Source organism: Xylocopa sonorina, chromosome 6 (genome assembly GCF_050948175.1).
Source record: "Xylocopa sonorina isolate GNS202 chromosome 6, iyXylSono1_principal, whole genome shotgun sequence".
NCBI lineage: Eukaryota > Metazoa > Arthropoda > Insecta > Hymenoptera > Apidae > Xylocopa > Xylocopa sonorina.
Genome location: NC_135198.1, coordinates 2,205,404 through 2,226,372, shown reverse-complemented (window position 1 = coordinate 2,226,372; position 20,969 = coordinate 2,205,404). Strand labels below are relative to the sequence as shown.

Sequence of the window (20,969 nt, the reverse complement as noted above, 5' to 3'; positions counted from 1 at the left end):
ACAAGTTTTCTAAACGACGGCTTTAAGCATCAACAGTAGTCAATCGGACTTGTCTCTATGCCTGGAAAACTACGATTAACTGAACATGGAAAAGCCAAAAGCCTCAAACATTTCGGCCTTCCCTATCTTTGGACACTTGTAGAGTTCTCCTTAAGAAGACCAATTACTTCAACAATAATTAACCCTTTGCACTCAGAATTGATTAGTGATTGCGAAAATAAAACTCATTTCATTACAACTTTTTTCAGAAATTTATGTCTCCCTATTGCAATAGTTCAGGGAACTATATATAACTTCATAGAAGCGTGGAGGAGCACAACTTCCAAGATAATTGCATTCATTAGTTAACTTTGCATTTCAGAAACGGTACAAATTGTACCATAAAAATCAATAAACAATATACAATATATATTTATTTATTAGGCTAATTTCATATCATCTACAGCTGCCAGCACATTTAATTTTAGAATCAGTTTAATAACACAAATGTACACTATCACACTTTTCTACTTAATTTTCTTGATTTCCTGCAAGTTAATGTCTGTCAAATCTTCAAGCAAGAAAAACTTTGCTCATAACTATATGTAGACCTAAATATAGAGAAAAATATAGACATACTGGAGAGATACTGTCCTGTAACTGTCTTAGCGGGCCACAAAAAATGCAATAGCTTCTATTGCTAACATCGAGAAAGGTTCATTTCAGTAACATTAATATATTATTAGTAACCTAATTTTATAGTAATAGTTTTGTCAAAACAGTACACCATTGAGAAATCCTACCAAACACCATCCCGCGAAAGTAAATTGTTACGTATGATCTTCTGTCGCATTAACCATTCATGGTATTATATAGTTAATTTTAGTTCATAGAAAATTCTAGAACAAAGAGAGCTCTGATCTAAATAATGTAAAACGAATGGAGAATACGAGCCAAGAAGGAAAAGTCAAGAAAGGAGATAAGCTTATCGAGTTACGGAAGAAAACATAGTAGGAAATGTTAAGTAGGTTTATTAAAAGAATTATTCAAAACAAACCAAAATTTTCTCATTGCAATGGAAAAATTGCAGAGTATTTATACAATTCTCTAGCTATATAGTGTTTATAAAATGTGTAGTGCCGTAAACATCTTCACATTTCATTCATTCACAAGGTTCTCACGTTACTACTACTTAATCGTTGGTTCGGCACCAATGTGATAAAAATATTTGACATTCTCAGAAATATCAGATGTGTTTCGACGAATAAAATGATATTTTCTATCGGCAACCTTCGAGAAACCGTACCATCCCCGCCAGGAAGAGGGGAGAACGAGAAACATCGACAGCGTTAAAATTTAAAGAATCCTTGATTTCCCACTCCCGGAGCACCCTCCTCTAGCCACCAGCCAAGAGTCCTTTTGGGACTTACAGAGGGAATTCCGAACGAATTGCCGGGAAGAATAGGAGCCACCGGGTGTTTACACGAGGACGAGACGGAAACCGGGTCGGGGAGGCGGTCCTCCTCGAGCGGCGGAATAAAATCGTAACTCCGCGATCCGGCTCGTCGATAGTAGCTGGGAATCGCATTTCGCGGTGTAATCTCTCAAGTATGGAGGGCAGGTGGATACGCATCGTGCTCGCCTTTTTACGACGGGGGCCGACGTCGTCGTCGTCGTCGTCGTCGTTCCATTTTTTTGACGACGCCGCCTCTTAAAGTTCCGCGCTAGGCGCGCGGAGATACGAGCAATTTAAATTTAACGCTGCTCTCGCAACACCCCCATCCGTCCCCTTCGTCGACCGTGGCGCAACCCCTCGCGAAACCCTCCTCTTCCGCGCGACGCGTTCTCATGGCGATTTTTATCTCGAGATTGCGACTTCCAAGGGAGCAACGGTCGCGACCGCTCTTCTGGCCTAGTTTGACGATCCATCTAGATACCGCCTCTGTCAACTCGCCCCGACGGCCACTCGCCTTGACCCGAAATCTTTATTTTTGTTCACCCGTACCTTTTCACCGCGCCTAGAATCATCGTATCATGGGAGACGCGTGGAAGACGTGGTACGATGGTTGAGCTTTCGGTATCGAGGAGATGATACGAGAGGCCCTCGAGTCTCGTGCCGCAATAATAGAGTCAGTCATCCTAATATTGAATACGGGGGGCTGGTGAGGAGCGTTACGGTCTAGGGTGAGTATGGTGCACGATTTTATCTTATTTTAGTTTACTCAACGAGGATTTGGAATTTTTTACAAGTAGATAGAAAGGAATTATAGAGAATTGTAAGCAAAATAGATTTCCTACAAGTATAGAAAAAATATTCACTAGTTTATTTAACATAATTAATTTGAAAGACAGATTCTAAGTTAACAAACCAATTAGAATAAACTTTATTGTTGATCATAAAGGTCAACTTTGGAATTCACAAAGCGTTATGTCGATAATAAGGGAATTATAGTAAATTATAAACAAGGTAATTTAATCGATATGGCGAGTTCATCACAATTAAAATAAAAAGGTACGCAATAATTCTAATGCAGAGGAAAACACGAGTCGCAGAGAAACGTTTCAATTATTTTAAATCGAACGATGTAAGCGAATGTAATCGGTTCTCCCTGGAAATCTGTTTTGTCGAGACATTTAGAACGCGATCTATATTCCTCCGTTTCAAAGGTGTACTCGTTTACATTACGAATGGAGGAAGGCACTTTGAACATCTTGTATAGATACGTGAACGAGATGCTTTCATAGCGTGTAAGAGTAGTTGTTTGTGATAAAGAAATGGAAAAGGAAACGGAAACATTTGAGGTTTACACGTGTATCTTCCTCAAACGATTTCTGATTCAGCCTGCATTAGATAATATAATGTTATAATTGTGCGTACACCACGATATACGTTTCCCAAAGAAAATATCAAGGGGAAACGAAAATCCTCCATTTTCCAAAATTATCCTCCAATTTCCAAATATTATTTAATTTTTTATAGACGTATACTTTCAAAAGGTGTAAAAAATGATAAAAATAATGTTAGTACTAAAATATTATTGAATAATATATTTTTGTAATTTTCCGAATGACATCCGAAACGCGTCAATTTGTCGCGTTTCGTAAACCTGGTGTAAATTATTATTGAAATATGGCCACGCTTTCGTAACATTTGTAGAATTCCTGAAAAACGGAAATGACAATCATCTTTCAAATATATACATATTCATATTACGGGTGTCATAAATATCGTTCGACTATTTATAATTTAAAATCAAGTGTTCCCAGATAAAAGAATATTAATTAACGCAGCAATAAACGTGCGATATCGAAACTTTTCTAATGAGATTCTACGAGTGGCTAAAAATAAAAATCAGCCGATATCGGAGATAATAATTTACGAGGATTGCCACATTTCCCTCTTTTTTTTATCGCAACGAGTAAGTAGCCGTTACACTATTATCTCGAAAAAGAGACTCTGAAGTTATAACCGCGTAAAAAGTCTATTTTAAACCTCGGCCTGGTTCCTGTCCGCTCGACGATACTTTGCTCTTGTCAGCGAATAACTCATCGTTAAACGGTCCAGCTCTCGATATTTCGCAAATGTTGAAAAAGACGATCGAATAAAAGAAAAGGAAGGCAAATCCGAAAAGAAATTGCAACGACGACGTACGATTCGACCAGACGCGGGACATGTTTCGGGCGATGACAGATTCGCCTCGAGACGGGATTGTTTATTCGAGAAACGTGAAACGAAACGGTTCTTTCGCGAAATTCGCGTAGCTCCGTGCGCGCGATTAATAAATAACTCGAGAAGAGGTGACGCGTATCGTTGGCCATAGAGAAGAGAAACGACCGCGCGAGAAATAGCCGCGAAAACTGCCTCTGTTTCACCCGGATTACGAATAATTCTGTGAAACTACCCGTTGACACGTGAAACCCGTCCAACGTGTCGCGATTATCCCGCGTTTTATTCAAATAACTGGTAGATGACCACGCGGTAATTAATCGAACGATAGGATGAATTATTCTGGTGTAGAATACGCATTGATTAACCGTTTTCGCTCGAAAGAAAAAGTACCAGTAAGTGAGACGGTTGGCATCCTTGGAAGACACTTTATAAAGGACCTTTGGTGGATAAATTGCTTTTCTTGATATTAGTATATCATCAAGAATTTATAATAAAGTTGATGGTAATTTATCTTCAACTCCTTGCATTCGAAAGAGAAAGGTAACAGTATTATTATTTACGTAACATTTGTAATTTGCTAACGGAATAAACGAAGTTATTACGAATTGCTTTTGAATTGAAAATTGTTTGCATTGTCTTCATTAAGGAGCCCTCGAGTTCGAAGACAAATTCTCTTCTGACATATACCTTACACCTTTTACGATAATATAAGAATCATAATTATTACGAAAAGAAAGTAAAGTACAAGATGCATAATATTATATAATGAAGCAATAAATTACATTCTTTAGGATTTTACATTACAAATAGAGGAGTGCAAAGGTTAGTCAAGGTTGCTATCCCTCTAGTGACGAATGCTGGAGGACTGCCACAGAATTAAAAAAAAAAAAACTTGTATTACTCTAGTTTTTGATATATCTTTTCATTTCTTCTGATTATCGCCTCTATATGATTAAATTTGTGTAGCTGTCATGAGAACTATTAATTTTTATCTAGTTAATGCATTAGTACTTCAAATCAAACGCACGTATAATAATTAGTAGAAATGTTAATAAGTTTCAACGGATACCTACTAAATTTTGTTTCTGTTTCGTACAAATATACAAAACAAATTTTAAACGAAAGTTATTATCAGTTACTCGACATTTTTACATTTTTACATTACAATTTTTAATTCGATCGATAACAATTGAAAGAATACGAAATTTCTTATAAAATTACAATGTTTAAAGGTTTATAAAATTTCTGTAAATGGGTAAGATATATGCATTGAAAAAATATTCCATATTAAGACGATTCACCCCAATATATCTTTACTTGCATCCCTTTATAGACAGTTAAAAGCGAACAGGGAATATAAACGAAATTTTATGCAACCTTCGAATGCAACGTTTCCCAGAAACGCAACGGTGGAGATTGCGAGTGTTCTATTAAAATTCACATCGTTCCGTGAATAATTGAATTTCATGTGCCCGGACGGCTGGCAAATAGTTACGGCTACGTTCGTAAAGAAATATTAGTCGCGGGACGCGAGAGCTCGACGATCGTTTCAGAAGGTGAAACAGGGAAAAAGCCCGTGGTAAATGAAACAACGAAAATCGTACAACGTATAATTTCAGTAATCACCACGAGCGCGCACCCTTCTCTTTTATTTTTCGACGAAAGTGATCGCTATACTCTTGATCGTGCACGAGCGTACAATTTACCTATCTATCAGAGAAACACTGCTGTTACACGAATAATGTTTAACCACTTAACGGGTCGTTTGTTTCTATCACGAGTTTCTTTATCAGATGCTTTATGTTATTAATCCTTTTCGATGTATTTCAAATGCGAACATTTTCCGATCGTACGCGAGTAGACGAACGTTTAACGATATTTCAATTTTAAACTAGCACTGGCAAGCTTCGACGTGAACAACAAGAAGTTATGACATTAGATCTGGACTGATAAATAGAAAAAACAGCGCCGTGGGGGCTTTGAGACATAGAAAAATCGAGAAGGGCCATCGCACTCCTGTTCAATGGTTTAAAAGTGCCATTACGCGACGAGAAGAGTCAAGCTGATTGCACGCTGAACACTCAAAACAATAACGCAACATTCTCTCCTGATAAGTAGAAAAACGCCATGGCGCTGCTTCGGACTTGAAACTGTCACACAAAGTGTCCCATATTGAACAATCTTTTCTCTTTTGAATTACAAAATTTGATGTTTATTAATTATTTACATTTTCGCAAAGTCGATGTTGGGGTTAATTTAGCATTATAATTATAGATGATTTAATTTTATGGCTGTTCTTGTTCCATTGCAGTCTGCGACATATGCATATGGTGTCTGGTCACTTTACGCATAGATAAGTTTTATGGTTGCCATTTTTCATTTTTGTATTTCTTCGTTTCAACGTCCCCTGCTATGTTTTGAGTAAATGGGAACAACACTTTTTGTTACTCTAAAGTTACGACAAGACTCCATCCTTCGCAACGAGATAAAAAAAAAATGACCACTTTTCCCAATGTCGATGTACGTTACGAAAAATAACACGTTTCATTTGTCTCCGTCCTGTTATGAAACATGTACGTTTCAATCTGCCACGCAAAAGTAACACGTTTCATCGATTTTTACAGATCGATGCGCGTCTCTGTGTGTATTAAAAATAGCACGTTTCAATTATTTTAAGAACACCGTATAGTTTTTTTAAACCTTGCGATCACAAAAAGCAACGCGTTCCAATTTTAAAAAATATAGTACGACTCTATTATATATCTGATTTGTTATTACGTTCTCTTGCAATGTTACCTTGTTCCCGTGTTGACCACACGGAAACATGGTTTATTTTTCTGTAAGTACCTGCAGTCAGAGAGTTAAGAAACCAGTTAATTCGTGATACCGGTTAATCGGTGCAGCGGTTACTTTTTTACTCGACTGTAATGCGGAATTCACAGGACCAATTTAATTAAAAAGAAAAAAAGCGGCCAGAGAGAGAGAGAGAGAGAGAGAGAGCGAGAGAGAGAGAGGGGGGGAGAGAGTATTAGTGTCCCATTTTATATCTTAAACGAATCAATTAGCTGCAGTTTAATGGAACGGAGTGGGAAAACGTTTTTGTGCCAAGAGAGTATTGTTACTATAATTCTTCGCGGTAATTGCGAACGATCGTTTGTTTAGGTATTTTACGCGGAACAGAAAATATTGGATTAGCAAGAAAGTGTTCTCGGTTTTATAGCGTGAAATAAAACTCATTTTTTGTATACGAAAAATAAACTTTAATCGATTAAGAGAATTACGCACAGCTTACTTATGACCAAATCTCAATGCGATCGATATCAAAAGAAAAAATTTGTAACGTTGACAGAAATTTTTCAAAACAATGCAACGCTATCTGTATGTCAACACTGAAAATACTTTTTCGTCAACCCAATACATAAAACATGAAAAGTACAAACGAGTGAGGTGATCGTTTATTAAACAACTATGACTACTAAAATATATCAGTGCTATCTGTACATTGGAAAAAAATAACTAAATTCCAATCTTTTGTATTTTTTTTTCAGTACACTGTGCGTGTACTTTTTGATACAGAAAATTTACAGGAGGATTCAAGCAAAGGTTCGAAATTGTGAAAAATAAAAATTTTTTCATTTTTATTTTAATCCTAGTCCACTTAGACAGCCACGAGTATACACGAGATCCACGGATCACTAAATAAACTTTCAATCGTTCTTATCTCTCCTGTCTGATAAAGGACACTGTCCCATTATCCGACAACCTCTTATCGCTCCTTATTAATCCATACGCAGATCTGTCCGCTGCAACGTTGGACGCGATCGATCCAGTTCGCATCGAGAATGAAACACTTATCAGTCTCCGTTAAACAGACGTTTAATCAGAGTAAATGCGCGGGAGTCTTCGAGGGTTAATCGTACCATTCCTCCCCGCTGCTCCCCGATCGTCGCGCGGCAGTAGCTCGAACAGCCAGACAGAGTGGTTAATCGGAGAGAAAAATGACGACGACACTGAGAAAGAAAAGAAAGGGGCAACTGGCGACGGCCGCGCGAAAAAAAGTGACTATTTCTCATACTTCCAACCGAGTTGGTATCGCGAGATTGCTGCGGAGCGGAACGAAATCCCGCGATGAATTATTCAAGAGGATATCCCGGCCACGAAAACACCGGTCAAGTATTTCCTCTCGCCCGTCTACTCATCCCTGGAACGTGAAATTAAAAAACCGTACCGGGGGCTTGGGACGCGTGCGAAGATGTTCGAAATTTTCGAGAATCCCGGCTTCCGCGTGTGTACCACCGTCTGCTCGTAACTGCGCGAGCACTCTCCGCCGAGGGGAATATTAGAATCTGGACCGGGTTGCGCGAGACATTGCTGCCTTCTTATTGACGTGAATTTCAGACGCTGATAATAACCGCGTTTGATGTTCCACGGATTTAATTTGCTTCCCCGACGTTCGCCGTTCGCATTCTTTATTTTTCGGGGACCGTTTCTCGAGGAAGAGCAAGAGGATTCCTTACGAAAATGTCATTATAACTGTTTAGTAAGTATTTAGATATAACAGCAGTTTCCAAGGTGGAAGGCGCGGACTATTACAAGGGGAAGTGTAAACTTACGAAAATATTTAAATATTTTATCTACTTTCTTCGATTTCTCCATGGTATGGATTCGCTGTCTATTACCCTAATTCTCCAGTTTTTTTCACCTAATACTATATCACTATCTCCATCGCTTTTTTCATCTTCTCTATCACTAATTTCTTCCTGAATACAATCGATCTCGTTTTTCAACAGCTAATTACTTCACTTCTAAAATTCATTTTTTTAGAGCTTCGAAACTTAAAGTCAGTCGATGAGAAACATAAGTTGTCGCATAAAGCGCCATGGCGACTGAGGGTCACCTCTCGAGTGAAAATACCGTGTAAAAAGACTTCAAAGTCTACTAGAAGAATAATCCAGAAATCCTTGCAAGTTGAAACATTTAAAGAATAAAAAGTATCCCATAATAGAAAAATTGACACAGTAGCAATGTTCCGTCCTCGAAACATATGGTCGAACCAGGTTTATGCTACGGTCGCATATTATTAGTTATTTTTGAAGAGTCCCAATTTCTATTTATTACTTTTTCTCATTAATTTGCTAGAAAACTTTGCTAGTAAACTACCTCTTCATGTTTTTCTTCAATAGCTATTGACGTATCATAAACCCAAAAATCCCAATCACGGGTCCCGTTAGGTCAAATAGCCTCGAATAGGTTACCCTAACGGTTGTGCTCCGTGGCCCTACCCCCACCGGAAGGTAACGACCACCCCCTCGCGGAATCAAGCAGCTCGCCGATTGGCTGACTGTTGAACTCCGAACCTCTATATATATGTACATTTTGTAAAATAAACTGAGTCTGAAATTTACCAGCAAAAAAGTCGTCCGAGATATTCTATCCGAGCAAGTAAACGAGGAGAAATTAAGGACGCAACAAGCAAAGTCGACGAAGCGAAAGCGTTGCATAGAAGTTCGACTGCGGGGCCCGTATTTAGAGAGCGACGAGGTGCAGCAGTTCGAATTCGACATCGATAAGAAAAGCGCTAAATGGAACGCTCGTCTCCATCGGCGTCTCGCGGACCATGAAGATAATGCTCGGACACGTCAATGCGTTAGAAAGTGGTCGGCGTAACGAACGCTCGTTAAAAATCATGGGAAGCGACAAGGAGGAAGTGCGCCGATGAAACGTGAAGCGTATCGCGCCGCAAATAGGAATTCCAGTTTGTATACCGTAATTGCCGTTTCCGATCGGTTTTCTACTACCCGCGGATCATTATTCCACCTGAACAGTTAGTTAATACACTCGCCGCATGCAAAACGACCCACCGTTTTTATTTATCTTTTCATTTCCTGCCAAAGTCTGACGCTTTCCAACATTACTTTCGATTGTACGACCTTCCTTTGCAAAATGGTCACTCGGATCGCAACAGTAGCGGTAAAAGCAGAATAGGAACCGAAAATATGTATCAATCGAAATGTGTATTCATCGATTCACAGATGTAGAGGATGTAGAGGATAATGAAATTATTCTTTTATTAGTAATTAATTATTTATATTCCTTCTGTACGAATATAAAAGTACCATTTTAATTTAACAATGTTATTCGAGACTCAAAATCAATATTAGGGATTAAAGGACATTAGAAACAAAAGAAAAATTTGACTAACCATTGCAAAAAACGAAAACTATATTATTTACATAATTACTTAAATTAATCATTTTAACGGAATATATTAAAGATATTTAAAGATATTGGCAATTTGGATTCTCTTCTTAGTTTTCTTCTTTCAAATGAGATATTTTATAATTATTCACTACATTATTTACTTTATGCTATAAAATGATTTTGCACTTAAATTGATTTATTTGAAATTTTACATTCGTTTGACGTTTCAAACAACAGTATTCTATTTCTTTACTCCTAATAAATAGAGAAACCAAATTTTTCAGATAGGGCTCTTATTTTCGGACAGAGCATTGCGTCAGTTGTTTATCATCCGCCTTGAGTATATCTCCTCTACTGCCACTTGTAAACAATTTTCTCTGCTAATTATATTAAAATAGAATGTAGCTTTCAAACATTGGAACTGTTTATCATTGAAAAAACTGTACCTCTTCGAATTGATTAATATTTAGAAATTGTGAATTGGATAAGAAATGTGAGTTCTAATCTAACGCAAACACTATCGTGACTAATTTAAGTACACAGTGATATATACATCCAGCGGTACTTTCGCGAATCATAATCAATTTTAACTGACATACATATGTATACACAGTGTTGATAATTTTTCAATAAATAATTTAAATTTATGTTACATATTTCCACATTATGATAATGTGGAATGCAGATAATATATAATGTAAAGTAGACTGGACATTTGCAAGCGATAGTCTAATATTTTTTACGATAATTATGAACAGAATTTTATATATTGTAACGTCTAAATATACAGAGTGTTCGAGAAGATATCCCTAAAAGCTTGACCAGTGTACGTTCTAATGCACGATAATCTTTTCTTTAGCCGTACATTATCTCTACCATTAAATTCCAAAGGGTCCAGTCTTTTAACTTCGTAATAAACTTCTCAAATTCTACTTGTACGAGACTGAGAGGAAAAACATGTAGAAAATACTTGCCATACGTGTTGATTGAAAGCTAAATGTATCTACACTCGAAAGACCACCTACGACAGTAGACTGAATAAACTTAACGTTCCGATAGTAGATACAAACTGTTTATTTTAAAATGATTAATTACTTTGCCTGTGTACTGTGTTCGAACTGAATCTTGCTACAGTTTTTCACTTTCTGAAGTCCAATCGCTGATACTGATTTTGTCAGTATTTAATTACGAATAGTCAATATTTTCACCCTTTCCTGTCAATATTTAAATATAAGTGGTCAGTGTTACACTTTAAAATTAAACATTATTTTCTTTCTTGTTATTATGTATTAAATGTCGGAAATGAAAAATAGCCTAACCATTATTAACCATAATCTACTTTAATATATAAAAAATAAAACTATATATATATACATATATATATAGTTTTATTTTTATTATATATATTTGTTTTACGTATAAAGAAATTTTTAAATCTAATCTTTTTTCAACTTCGAATGAGTCCACAATGGAATTGATCGTTTTTTTTATTTATACTAATCACTCGCTATTTATGTACTGACCGCTTACTATTTTTATTTTGACCTTCTTGATAACAAAATACTGATGAAAAGTTGATTTAAATATTGGCCAAAAATAGATTTAAGTACTGGACCATTTAATTCGTTGCCATTTTAAAGCAACTTCATCATCCCTTCGAGTGCGACTAAAATTCTACTTTTTCAAAAGTAGCATTTATCTACGATCTTCGTAAATTTAACTATCGCAATCTCTAACGCATGTGTCGCAAACGAAGTGAAATTGGAGAAAATCGCAGAACAGTAAATTTGATGCTACTATTATTTTAATATCAGACTTATGTGTCTGCATGCGCGTATATGGATAAAATTAAATAACACTTTGATATGCAAACACGATCGCAGCGTTCCGCCTCGCGTTTCAAAATCGCGTTGCGAACTGTTCTCGACAAAGCGTTTCTAGATTAATCATATTTCTAGCTATGGAACGGGGTAATAAAATTTCTACGGCGGCCTGTGTTCGGCTCGAAAAAATAATCGGGAGTGAAAATAGACGAGAGGTTCGCGTGATAATTCTAGACGGTTGATAAGTCTACGATTCAACGACGAAGCCTCCGGAAAATGTCGCTCGTTGACATATAAATGCGATTGCACAAGAATCCTCCGCGACCGCGCGGACTTTAGGTGTCAGCCCAGAGGAAAGATGAAAACTAACGGTATGCAGCACGTCACCGCATCAACTGATGTAAATTTAATGTTGATATCGGGAATTGGATGGGGAAAGGAAAGCTTGGATGAAACTCAAAAGTACACGGCGAGCTCGTTGAATTCGTAACCGTTTTACGTGATTCTATCAGTTAAAACTAATAGCTGAATACCTTTAAATACTTGCCACAGAAAATTACAAAGGAATTTCTAGCCAATAATTCAGCGGATATCTTATGAATGATATAAACATATAATTAAATAGCGCTTACAAAAATTGGAAAACTAATTTTGGCAGATTGATCAAATAATCAAAGTCTGGTTTCGGAAATCGACTCTCTCGTTAAAGTTATTAATGTGTAAATTTAATATTTTAATTAGCAAGCGGGATGAATGACCTTTCCTATCTTTAACTTCACGCTGCAGCGATGAAACAATGTTCTGAAATAAATTTGACGTCGAACAGATACGAAGAATTATCCGAGTACATTCTTGATTTAACGCGTGAAGCTCTATAATTTATTGTTCGAATAGACGCGCAAGATCCTTAATTTCGAGAATTACATTTATTCGTTATACGTGTATAAACTTCTATGATTTATTGAATTGCACGGTCGCGGATTTACGGACTAAGAAATGATCTGCTCCGAGTTAATGGAGTTAGTTCTTATGTTTTTCTAACGAGAAAAACCCAATGAATATCCTTACCTTATCTCTGTGCTAGTATAAAAAAAGCAAAAACAAAAAGCATCGATTATCTGTCACGCAACGCAGCTGCAACTGGTTAGTTGTTATCAAAGATTTAGGCAGCACGTGTTGAAAATACGAAAATCAGACCGATAAGATCGATGGTCGCCCGTGTCATTGGGTCATCAATTTACGTATCGCTGATCCGACGATAGTAAAACGCTCGTCGTATATTTTTCTTAACAATCTCGACCAACATCGAGGGAATAAATTAATAACTAAATGTAGTTTTGAAGTCTAAAATGTAATCGAAATCTTTATCACTGCTTTAGCTGGATTTTTTACTACAAAATCTTTAAGCATTTTTTCTTGGTTCTTTTTAACTCAAATTGTTTTTGTAATATCGATGGTATAGATTAGTTTTCGTATAATAAAAATATTTCTATTGTGCGTATTAACTTCTTTAATATTAAAATTTCAAAAAGTGATCTACAATTTATTAATGTTACGGTTTAATAAGTCCAAATTTATTAAATTCATACAATATTTCTAAAAAAAAAAGTATATAGGCGGAAAATTAAGAAAAAAAATGTTTTAAAATACTTTACAGATTGTATTAGTATTTGCAGAATGTTAAAAAACCATCCTCGCGATACACAATTATTTCAGGAAAACGCATTATCAAGCGAAACTAAGCTTTTCTATTTTCAACTTCAAAATCGATTTCAACAGATGGTGCGCTCGTCGTACGAGCAATCGAAACGACTGGATCTAGTCTGACAATCTGAATAGTCAATGACGGAAAGGGAAATGTCTTTTTGACAACAGAAACTGGGCAAACCGAGTTCGCAGTGTTTCTGCTATCGCGTACTGTTATACGATTCTAGTTGTAACAATATCATTGTGACAACGTGATTGAAGGACAGAGAAATTTTCGCGATGCATCGATGGAAGCAACTTTAACGTTATCGATTATTGAGTCTCTTTAATTACGGAATGAACGAAAATGTACGCTTGCAACGAGTCGGTAATTAAAACGTTACACGAAACGGAGCAATGTCAAATGGCCTTAAATCTAACATGACAATTATTATTACGATTACATATGTCACCGAACATTTATACCATTAAGTATAAAATAATTGTACAACCTTTCTATCGTGTAACAAAAGAGATTAATGTAGAGTATTAAAATAAGTGTACATATTACTTGACGTATGTAACTCTCTATTTCGAAGAACTTGAAGGAATTTTTTAGTACAACCAGACAGGATGGGATCGGAACAAAGTTCTCAGGGTGGCGCGCACGCTACCAATGCTAACAGGGCAAGAAACATGCCACTGAGACGTGGCAAAAGTGTACCAAATCGTGAGAGAGTGCCGGAAGAGACTCCGCCAAGATGCATCAGTCCTGGTGCGAGCATTTGTTCGGATTCTGATCTACCATATATATCTTACACAGTGAACAGACCGATTGGTGATTCGCCAAAGATGACGAACAAACAGTCACAGCTTTATAGAGGAAAAAGTTTGGGTGCACAAGATATATCTAGACGTAAAAATAGCTTAAGTTCCAGTAATTACAGGTAACTCAAATACAGTCATTGTTTGATTCGTGCAACACTTTTTTTCTACGCTATTCTTTTCTTACATGATTTTACGCGATCAATTTTACATGACTAGAAAATATCAATGAGAATAATAATTCAAATGTGTTCCTCTTATCTTATGTTATTATTATTTTCTTTTAAGTAACTCCAATAACTGCAAATGAAATAAATATTTTTACAATATATATAGAATTTATACAATTCTCAACTGTATCAGGGACACTATACGTAACAAGCGTATTGTATGAACCAAGAAATGAGCGTACATTATTATTTCAGTTTTTACTTTTTGAAGAGATATAATTTCTTTTTCTTTTTTTTTTTAGTAATAAATATGTAATTTAATTACAGGAAAACTACCTCTGATAAAATTCACAATATAGTAGTAGTTAAATCAGCTGCGGCAGATCTTACTCCTGACAAAGATCCAGATCTAGTTAAATTACAAACCATTCCCATGTTCCTACCTATTATGAGAGGAACACTTAATTTACCACCAGGCATTAGAGATCCAGAGGTCCTGGAAAGGCTAAATCCTATTGGTTTATTCAACCTATGCGCTCGCTATCAACATCACCTCAATACTAATGCTCAAATGATTGCTGGTGAACAAGCTACTCTATACATCAACATTGAACCAGAAGTTACCAAGATTCTGAACCTAGCGACAGATAGACAAAAGAAGTTTGCCAAGTTTGCTGAACAATTAAACAAAGTACACGAACTTAGTAAACAGCTGACTAAATGTCATTCCCTTCTAAATCAAACTTTGGAAAGCCTTGAAAATTTAAACAATTTGCTACCAATTGAAGAAAGATTAGAACCATTTGTGTGGACTACTGGATAAAATCAGTATTGAAATATATATCAAAAAGGTAGCTTGAAACATAACAAGTACACTGTATTGGTGCTAAGAAAAATTTTGATTGACTCATTATCAAAACCTATTAAAGATATTCTATTTTTTTTTTTTTTTTTTTTATTATGTGTAGCAAATCCTTACTACTAATCCCTATGAAAAATTTCTAGTACGTATATGTATGTACTGCACAGAAAACTTGTCTATCAGAATTTATATATGTATATATATATACATATATCTATTTTCGTGTTAACCCTAAAAATTGTATAATTGTATAAAAAAATGTGATGTTTAATTTAAAAAAATACATAGAGTTTCCTATAATAAAATATTGTACATTTTATTCAAATAAAAATAGTCAATTTGATGGTTATAACGAGATAACTCATAATCAATCCTTGTCAATATAGAATTATGTAAAAATTCTACATAAAAGTATATATTTTCAAAGCTTCGAACATTTACATACCATAGTTGTTAACAGCAGCAGACTGTTGTGTTCGCAGCCTTCTGTATAGCTCTATAATTTCGCTTTGTTGTTTCTCTAGTTGCCTCCTTTCTCCAAGTGGTAAATTCTTACGTTTACCTGTTTTATTTATGGATATAGTATTCTGAGAAGTCATTTTTGGACTGTCACTCTTCTTGAGCACAGAATGAAGAAGGAGTTTCTTTTTTCCAGGCTGCAACAAAAAAATTGAAAAACTATATTACTATTTAAATATATGAAACGATAGAAGAGCTTAGTACGAAAAGGTAAACCTTGGAGGTGCTTATAACATCCGCATTTTTTGGTCTAACTTTCAATTGAGGTGGTTCGTGAACAACTTCACCAAATTTAACTTGATCTTTAAACCTATCGAACTCGTCTACTTTTTCTTCTACTTGTTTCTGTTTTTTTAACTTTAATTTTTCTTTCCGTTTTTCAGCTTTAGTCATTCTAGGTTCGTCGTTATTCTTTTTCTTCTTTTTCCTAATATTCTTATGTTTCGCTCTTAACATTTCAATTTTGTCAATTTCACTTTCTTCACATTTTGCAAGTCCTTCAATGTTTCCCGTCTCCGGATCTCTCTTCACTTGAACGTTGTACTTTTTCTCAAAAGCAGTTTCATTAACGAAAGCATGCGTATCCCTGTTAACTCTGTACAAGAAATGTTGTTCACTTTCACCAGGCTTCTGCTCAAATATAGGAACAACTTTCTCCGGTCTAGCCTTCGGATGCAGAGACTTAGGATTTTGTCTACCGACAGATATAAGAGCATTCTTCTTCCTTTTTTTCTTCTTGTTTACCTTCGATATCTTCCCAGATTTTACAGCTTCTTTCAGCTTTATTACCCTCTCTAAACTTTTCGGTATCGTTTGATCGGTCGCATCTTTTGGCGGCGCGTTTATCTTCGTCTCTAACCTATAACATGCAGGTTGCTAATCTATGTAAATAATTCGAGAATAAAGCTTAGTTAATGCAGAACTCACTCTGCCTGTCGTTTCGCCTGCTGCTTAAGAGGATCTTTCACGCCCCTGTGCTTTTTCCCGGGAATTTTCCGACCCATCTTTTTCCGATAAACAACAAGAAACAACTTTCACGTGGTCGACACTGTCGTCTGCTCGAGAGTGTGGAAAACGCGCGTTAATTACGTACATTCAAAATATCGAGGGATACAACTATATTATAAAGAGAACATAACTCTGATAAAAGCAAGAACTTTGAAAAGTACCAAAGGTAATACTAAATATGTATCCAATTTATAAATATTATTAATATTATAACAATATGCATGATTCATCAATTAATAATTATAAACTGACAATGATTGGCAATTTTTATCTGTACATTCATACACATATATAACTTCATTTTTTCAAATGTAAACATGTTGCAAGATGAAAAATAAGCATTCGAAATTTGTAATCATAAACACATAACGTTAATTTCATATAACTACTGTATCGCAACCAGAGACATCTAGAAAATACTTTGTGATCAAACGAAACACATTCACAGTGAGGTTAGAAAACGTTTGACGTTTTACTAAACATATGAATCAATCATTTGTAAAAATATTTAATCATTTACTTCATCGGAATGCATCACTGTGCAATGTAAACACTAACCATAACAATTATATATATATTTCTCGTCAGATTGTTTATTATCATGTGTATTCTTCATTGTTTTTACAACTAGGTATATCCATACAGCGTAAGAAAACGGTGATGAATTTAGCTCGATCAAGTCGGCTAATTACTACAAATCAAAGATACAACTGTCAACAAATATGTTCCGCGTGTAAAAAGTGTATCCACAGGGCAAGTGCAATGTTATCGTCCGAGGAAAGCACGACGGATAAAAAGGAATCAATTGATTCCTCCTCGATAGATGATATATTAGAACCTACGAATTGTTGCATGTCCGGATGCACGAATTGCGTTTGGATCCAGTACGCCGAAAAATTAAGCGCCATTCTCAAAAAGAACGACGCGGACGTGCAAAAGTTAATTCTAGACAAAATACAAGATCCTAACATGAAAGCGTATCTTTCGATGGAACTTAGATTTAGGAACATCATTAAGGATTAGCGACTGGTATAGAAAAAATTGTATATATGTACATATAAAACAGCAAAGGTTTAGACAATAAAGTTTAATGTATAACTGTGCGCCATCTCATCAATCTTGCTTCCCAGTTGCGACTTTTGCACTCCTTCCAATTACGCGCTACGTAATCGCAGAAGACTGCACGGAAGTAAACCTATATCGCACACGAGATCTATAACAAATGTAACATCCTAGAATACTGTGTGTCACGCGAACCGAAATACAGATCTCAGAAGAAATAAGAATACATTCGTGAATACAAAAGTGATACCATCTACTTAGAACCGATAAAAATTAGAAATTACAATAACTGATACGTTTTTAAGGTTAAAAAATATGCAATTTAACGACATAATATATTAAACATTCAAATAATGTATTTGAAGTGTGTTAATGTTAATTTTTCGTGAAGCAGATTTGTTTTACACCACATAGTTGCTGATCAACTCGATCTTCGATTGCTACGTATTTATTTATTTAAAGGCAATAAGAATATTTTAGAACCATAGCAATATAAATGTAGTTTTAAAAGTTGGCAATAAGGTTTTGTACCAATATACCCTGGATTATAATCTGCGATCAATTCCAGACTTTTTCGACTTTCGAAATGCAAAGTAACCATAAAATGCCATTTGTAATTCACTTTAAACTTTTTAAAAATCTAACTGGGATTTTGGTAAGTATAAATTACGTAAACACATTAATTTATTACAACGCATTTGCAAATAATCCATTAACACTTCGTATAGACATACGTGCATTTCGTAAGAAAGCTGTTTAACTGTTTGTGCCAATTATTTCAAAGTTAAAACCACCGCCGCACCAAGCTGCGCAACGTTTTTCTAGATGGCGGTAAATGTACGAAAGCGGTTCGAAATCAAGTATTTAAAAGTGAACACTTACGTATAAAGATACTCAACTGCGATAATAAACAAAGCGTCACAAATTTCTAAGAGATTGTTAACGATTAATGAAAGAAAAGGGGAAGGGGATGAAATGTTTACCATTGCAATCGCAATGAAAGTAGTAAATACATCAAACGCTGAGTTTTTTCGAGATTCGCTGTCTTTTATTACTCTTTATTCAACTCGTTCTATTTACGAAACTCCAGGAGACGCGATAACCAATTAAATCCATTAATAAATAAAAAGTGCTCGGCGCCGTTTCGCTTACGGAACCGCTGGGAACTACACACCGGAATGCAAAGCATCCCGCTAATATCGTAATAAATTCAAAAGGTAGGACACCTGTATACAGCCACGGTCGTCTAACGATGAAAATAAATTCCAGTCACAATGATGAAAAGGATAGGCACAGGACTCGGTCACCCGAAGGAATATGTTTGTCTTTTTACCTGAGCTGAATTTCAATCGCCACCTAAAACGCTTCGATCGCTACCGCGGTGTTCGCAACACGGCAAGACTTTCACGTCCTTTAACGGAACTAATTAAAAGTGAGTTCGGACTTATCAGCGACGCATTTCGATACCGCGCGTTCCCTCTTGCGGCCGATAATCCGGTATTACACGTATTTTTGCGCACCGCTTACATTACGCGCTTGTTTATTTACATTGCATACATATGTATTAAACCACTTGTGCCGCTTACGCCAGTCAGGAGAATGTGTGACACGCACAGACGTGTTGGCGATCGGGGAGGTGTACGCCATTGCCCGTTCGTCTATTTGCGCCGTGGTTGACGTGAAAATTTCCGATAAATATGCTACGCGATTTCTCTGGCGATTATCGATAGTAGTCGATAGAAATCAATTGCAAGCAATGCAGGTCGGAAATCTACATAGGTAGACGATAATTCGGAATTTCTAGAACTCTCCCTTTAAGTGGAACCGATATGGAATGACGCAGTTTAAAAAATGCGCGACTAATTACGTAAGCTGAGAAAAAGAATTGTATTACGACAACGAGAGTTTTAAATTGAAAACAAATTTCGAGCTAAACAACTTCTGAGCAGTGTCTGACCTCTTCGTTGCATATTCAAGAGTACTCGCTTAAATGCTCCGAGGTGCTGCGCTTTCTTTTTAGAACCGGCGGTGCCAAGAAAACGGCACGAATCAACAAACCTCGTCGCGATGAGAACGCGCGTATAAACCGCGCCGTGTACGAAGTGTACAGTCGTTTGTTGTAACACAATGGGACCGTTCGATTTCTATGGCGATCAAACAAAAAGCCAATCTCGAATCGACAAACAATTTAACTTAGAAACGATTTTCCAGCTCCTCGCATCCCTAGCAACGCTCACCCCCCAGCTATCCTCGTCGAAATATAGAGGCTGTAAAAATAATTTGTTACCCACGCGCTCGTATCAACTCGCCCTCCCACTTAACCGTACCAACATTCTCGAAGCAACCAAGCATCATCACGAAACAAGCGAAAAGTCACTGAAAAGACAGTCGCAATAAAAAAAGGTATTTTACTGGTCAGTATTTTAATCCTTTTTGATTAGTATTTTAAGTATGAGGGATCAGTATCCGCATAAAACCCTCACTGTCAGCTGAACAAATATAAAAACAATTGGTTTAAAACGTAATTATTTTTCATCTTACATAGAGTCTATAATGACTATAATGACGCTTCACTATAGACCTCCGATATATCACAGTTATTTAAAAAATTTCTAACTACCGAGGATTTAATCACTCCTATTAACGACGACGACAACAACGATTAAATTGAACTGATCTATTTTGATACGAAATGTGTTACAATTATGAATCACTTACTATTTTGGTATTTCCCAAATATTAAATTAAAAAATTCCTAAACAAAGCTCTACATGAAATACATGTTATTTTATATTTAAATGCTGACCAAATTTAATTTGTCACGATCAAAGAAAGAAAAGAAAAGCGAGAACATAAAACCGCCGACTGGCCTTTGACTCAGCAGGTGGACTCTTTTACACATATTCTTTTTATATCCGCTTACAATCAACACACGTCAGTCCAGACGGGAAGAAAGTCATTGAACGGTTAGTAGCAATAAAATTCGCGTCGAAAACATAGAACAGCAGGGCACCGTGCAATCTTATCTCTAGTTCTGCCCACATGTCAATTCTTCCTACCGGCGGCGTGCTCGCGCGCGGCTCTATTTCCATACGCGCGTCGGTGCTCCTATTTTCCCTTGGTTGCACACATTCAAGACGACGCAGCGAACACATCGGCCGAGC

General features: G+C 36.2%; 3 protein-coding genes across 6 annotated transcripts in view; 2 read left to right on the top strand and 1 right to left on the bottom strand.

Annotated features, from left to right (window-relative positions):
- LOC143424566 (coiled-coil domain-containing protein 137) overlaps positions 1-16,805 on the bottom strand; it is a 28,548-nt gene extending 11,743 nt beyond the window's left edge. The window contains exons 1-3 of the mRNA XM_076896711.1: positions 16,663-16,805; positions 15,952-16,594; positions 15,662-15,872 (exon numbers count right to left, since the gene is read on the bottom strand). Of these exons, the coding sequence (XP_076752826.1) occupies positions 15,662-15,872; positions 15,952-16,594; positions 16,663-16,739 (931 nt within the window). The 5' untranslated portion in view covers positions 16,740-16,805. The remainder of the gene's footprint in view (positions 1-15,661; positions 15,873-15,951; positions 16,595-16,662) is intronic.
- Positions 13,506-16,657, top strand: Borcs5 (BLOC-1 related complex subunit 5). The gene is made up of 3 exons (XM_076896718.1): positions 13,506-14,306; positions 14,682-15,205; positions 15,741-16,657. Exons 1-2 carry the CDS (start codon positions 13,993-13,995, stop codon positions 15,175-15,177), a joined length of 810 nt encoding a protein of 269 aa, XP_076752833.1. The 5' UTR covers positions 13,506-13,992; the 3' UTR covers positions 15,178-15,205; positions 15,741-16,657.
- Positions 16,806-17,048: 243 nt separating the features above from the next.
- On the top strand, positions 17,049-17,843 carry LOC143424360 (oxidoreductase-like domain-containing protein 1). Of its 4 annotated transcripts, none has more exons than XM_076896375.1 (2): positions 17,049-17,289; positions 17,389-17,843. In XM_076896375.1, exons 1-2 carry the CDS (start codon positions 17,227-17,229, stop codon positions 17,764-17,766), a joined length of 441 nt encoding a protein of 146 aa, XP_076752490.1. In that variant the 5' UTR covers positions 17,049-17,226; the 3' UTR covers positions 17,767-17,843. The 4 variants fall into 4 exon arrangements, with proteins under 4 accessions (XP_076752490.1, XP_076752491.1, XP_076752493.1 ...); XM_076896376.1 differs by having other exon boundaries at positions 17,053-17,289; positions 17,375-17,843; XM_076896378.1 differs by having other exon boundaries at positions 17,059-17,195.
- Positions 17,844-20,969: the final 3,126 nt, after the last annotated feature.

What these genes read in the sequence shown, in the direction of transcription:
- LOC143424360 (XM_076896375.1), top strand. Translation starts at nt 17,227, where the DNA reads ATGAATCAATCATTTGTAAAAATATTTAATCATTTACTTCATCGGAAT. An exon ending in GGAATGCATCACTGTGCAAT is followed by an intron (nt 17,290 to 17,388) that starts GTAAACACTAAC and finishes ATATCCATACAG; the next exon opens with CGTAAGAAAACGGTGATGAA.
- Borcs5 (XM_076896718.1), top strand. Translation starts at nt 13,993, where the DNA reads ATGGGATCGGAACAAAGTTCTCAGGGTGGCGCGCACGCTACCAATGCT. An exon ending in TTAAGTTCCAGTAATTACAG is followed by an intron (nt 14,307 to 14,681) that starts GTAACTCAAATA and finishes ATTTAATTACAG; the next exon opens with GAAAACTACCTCTGATAAAA.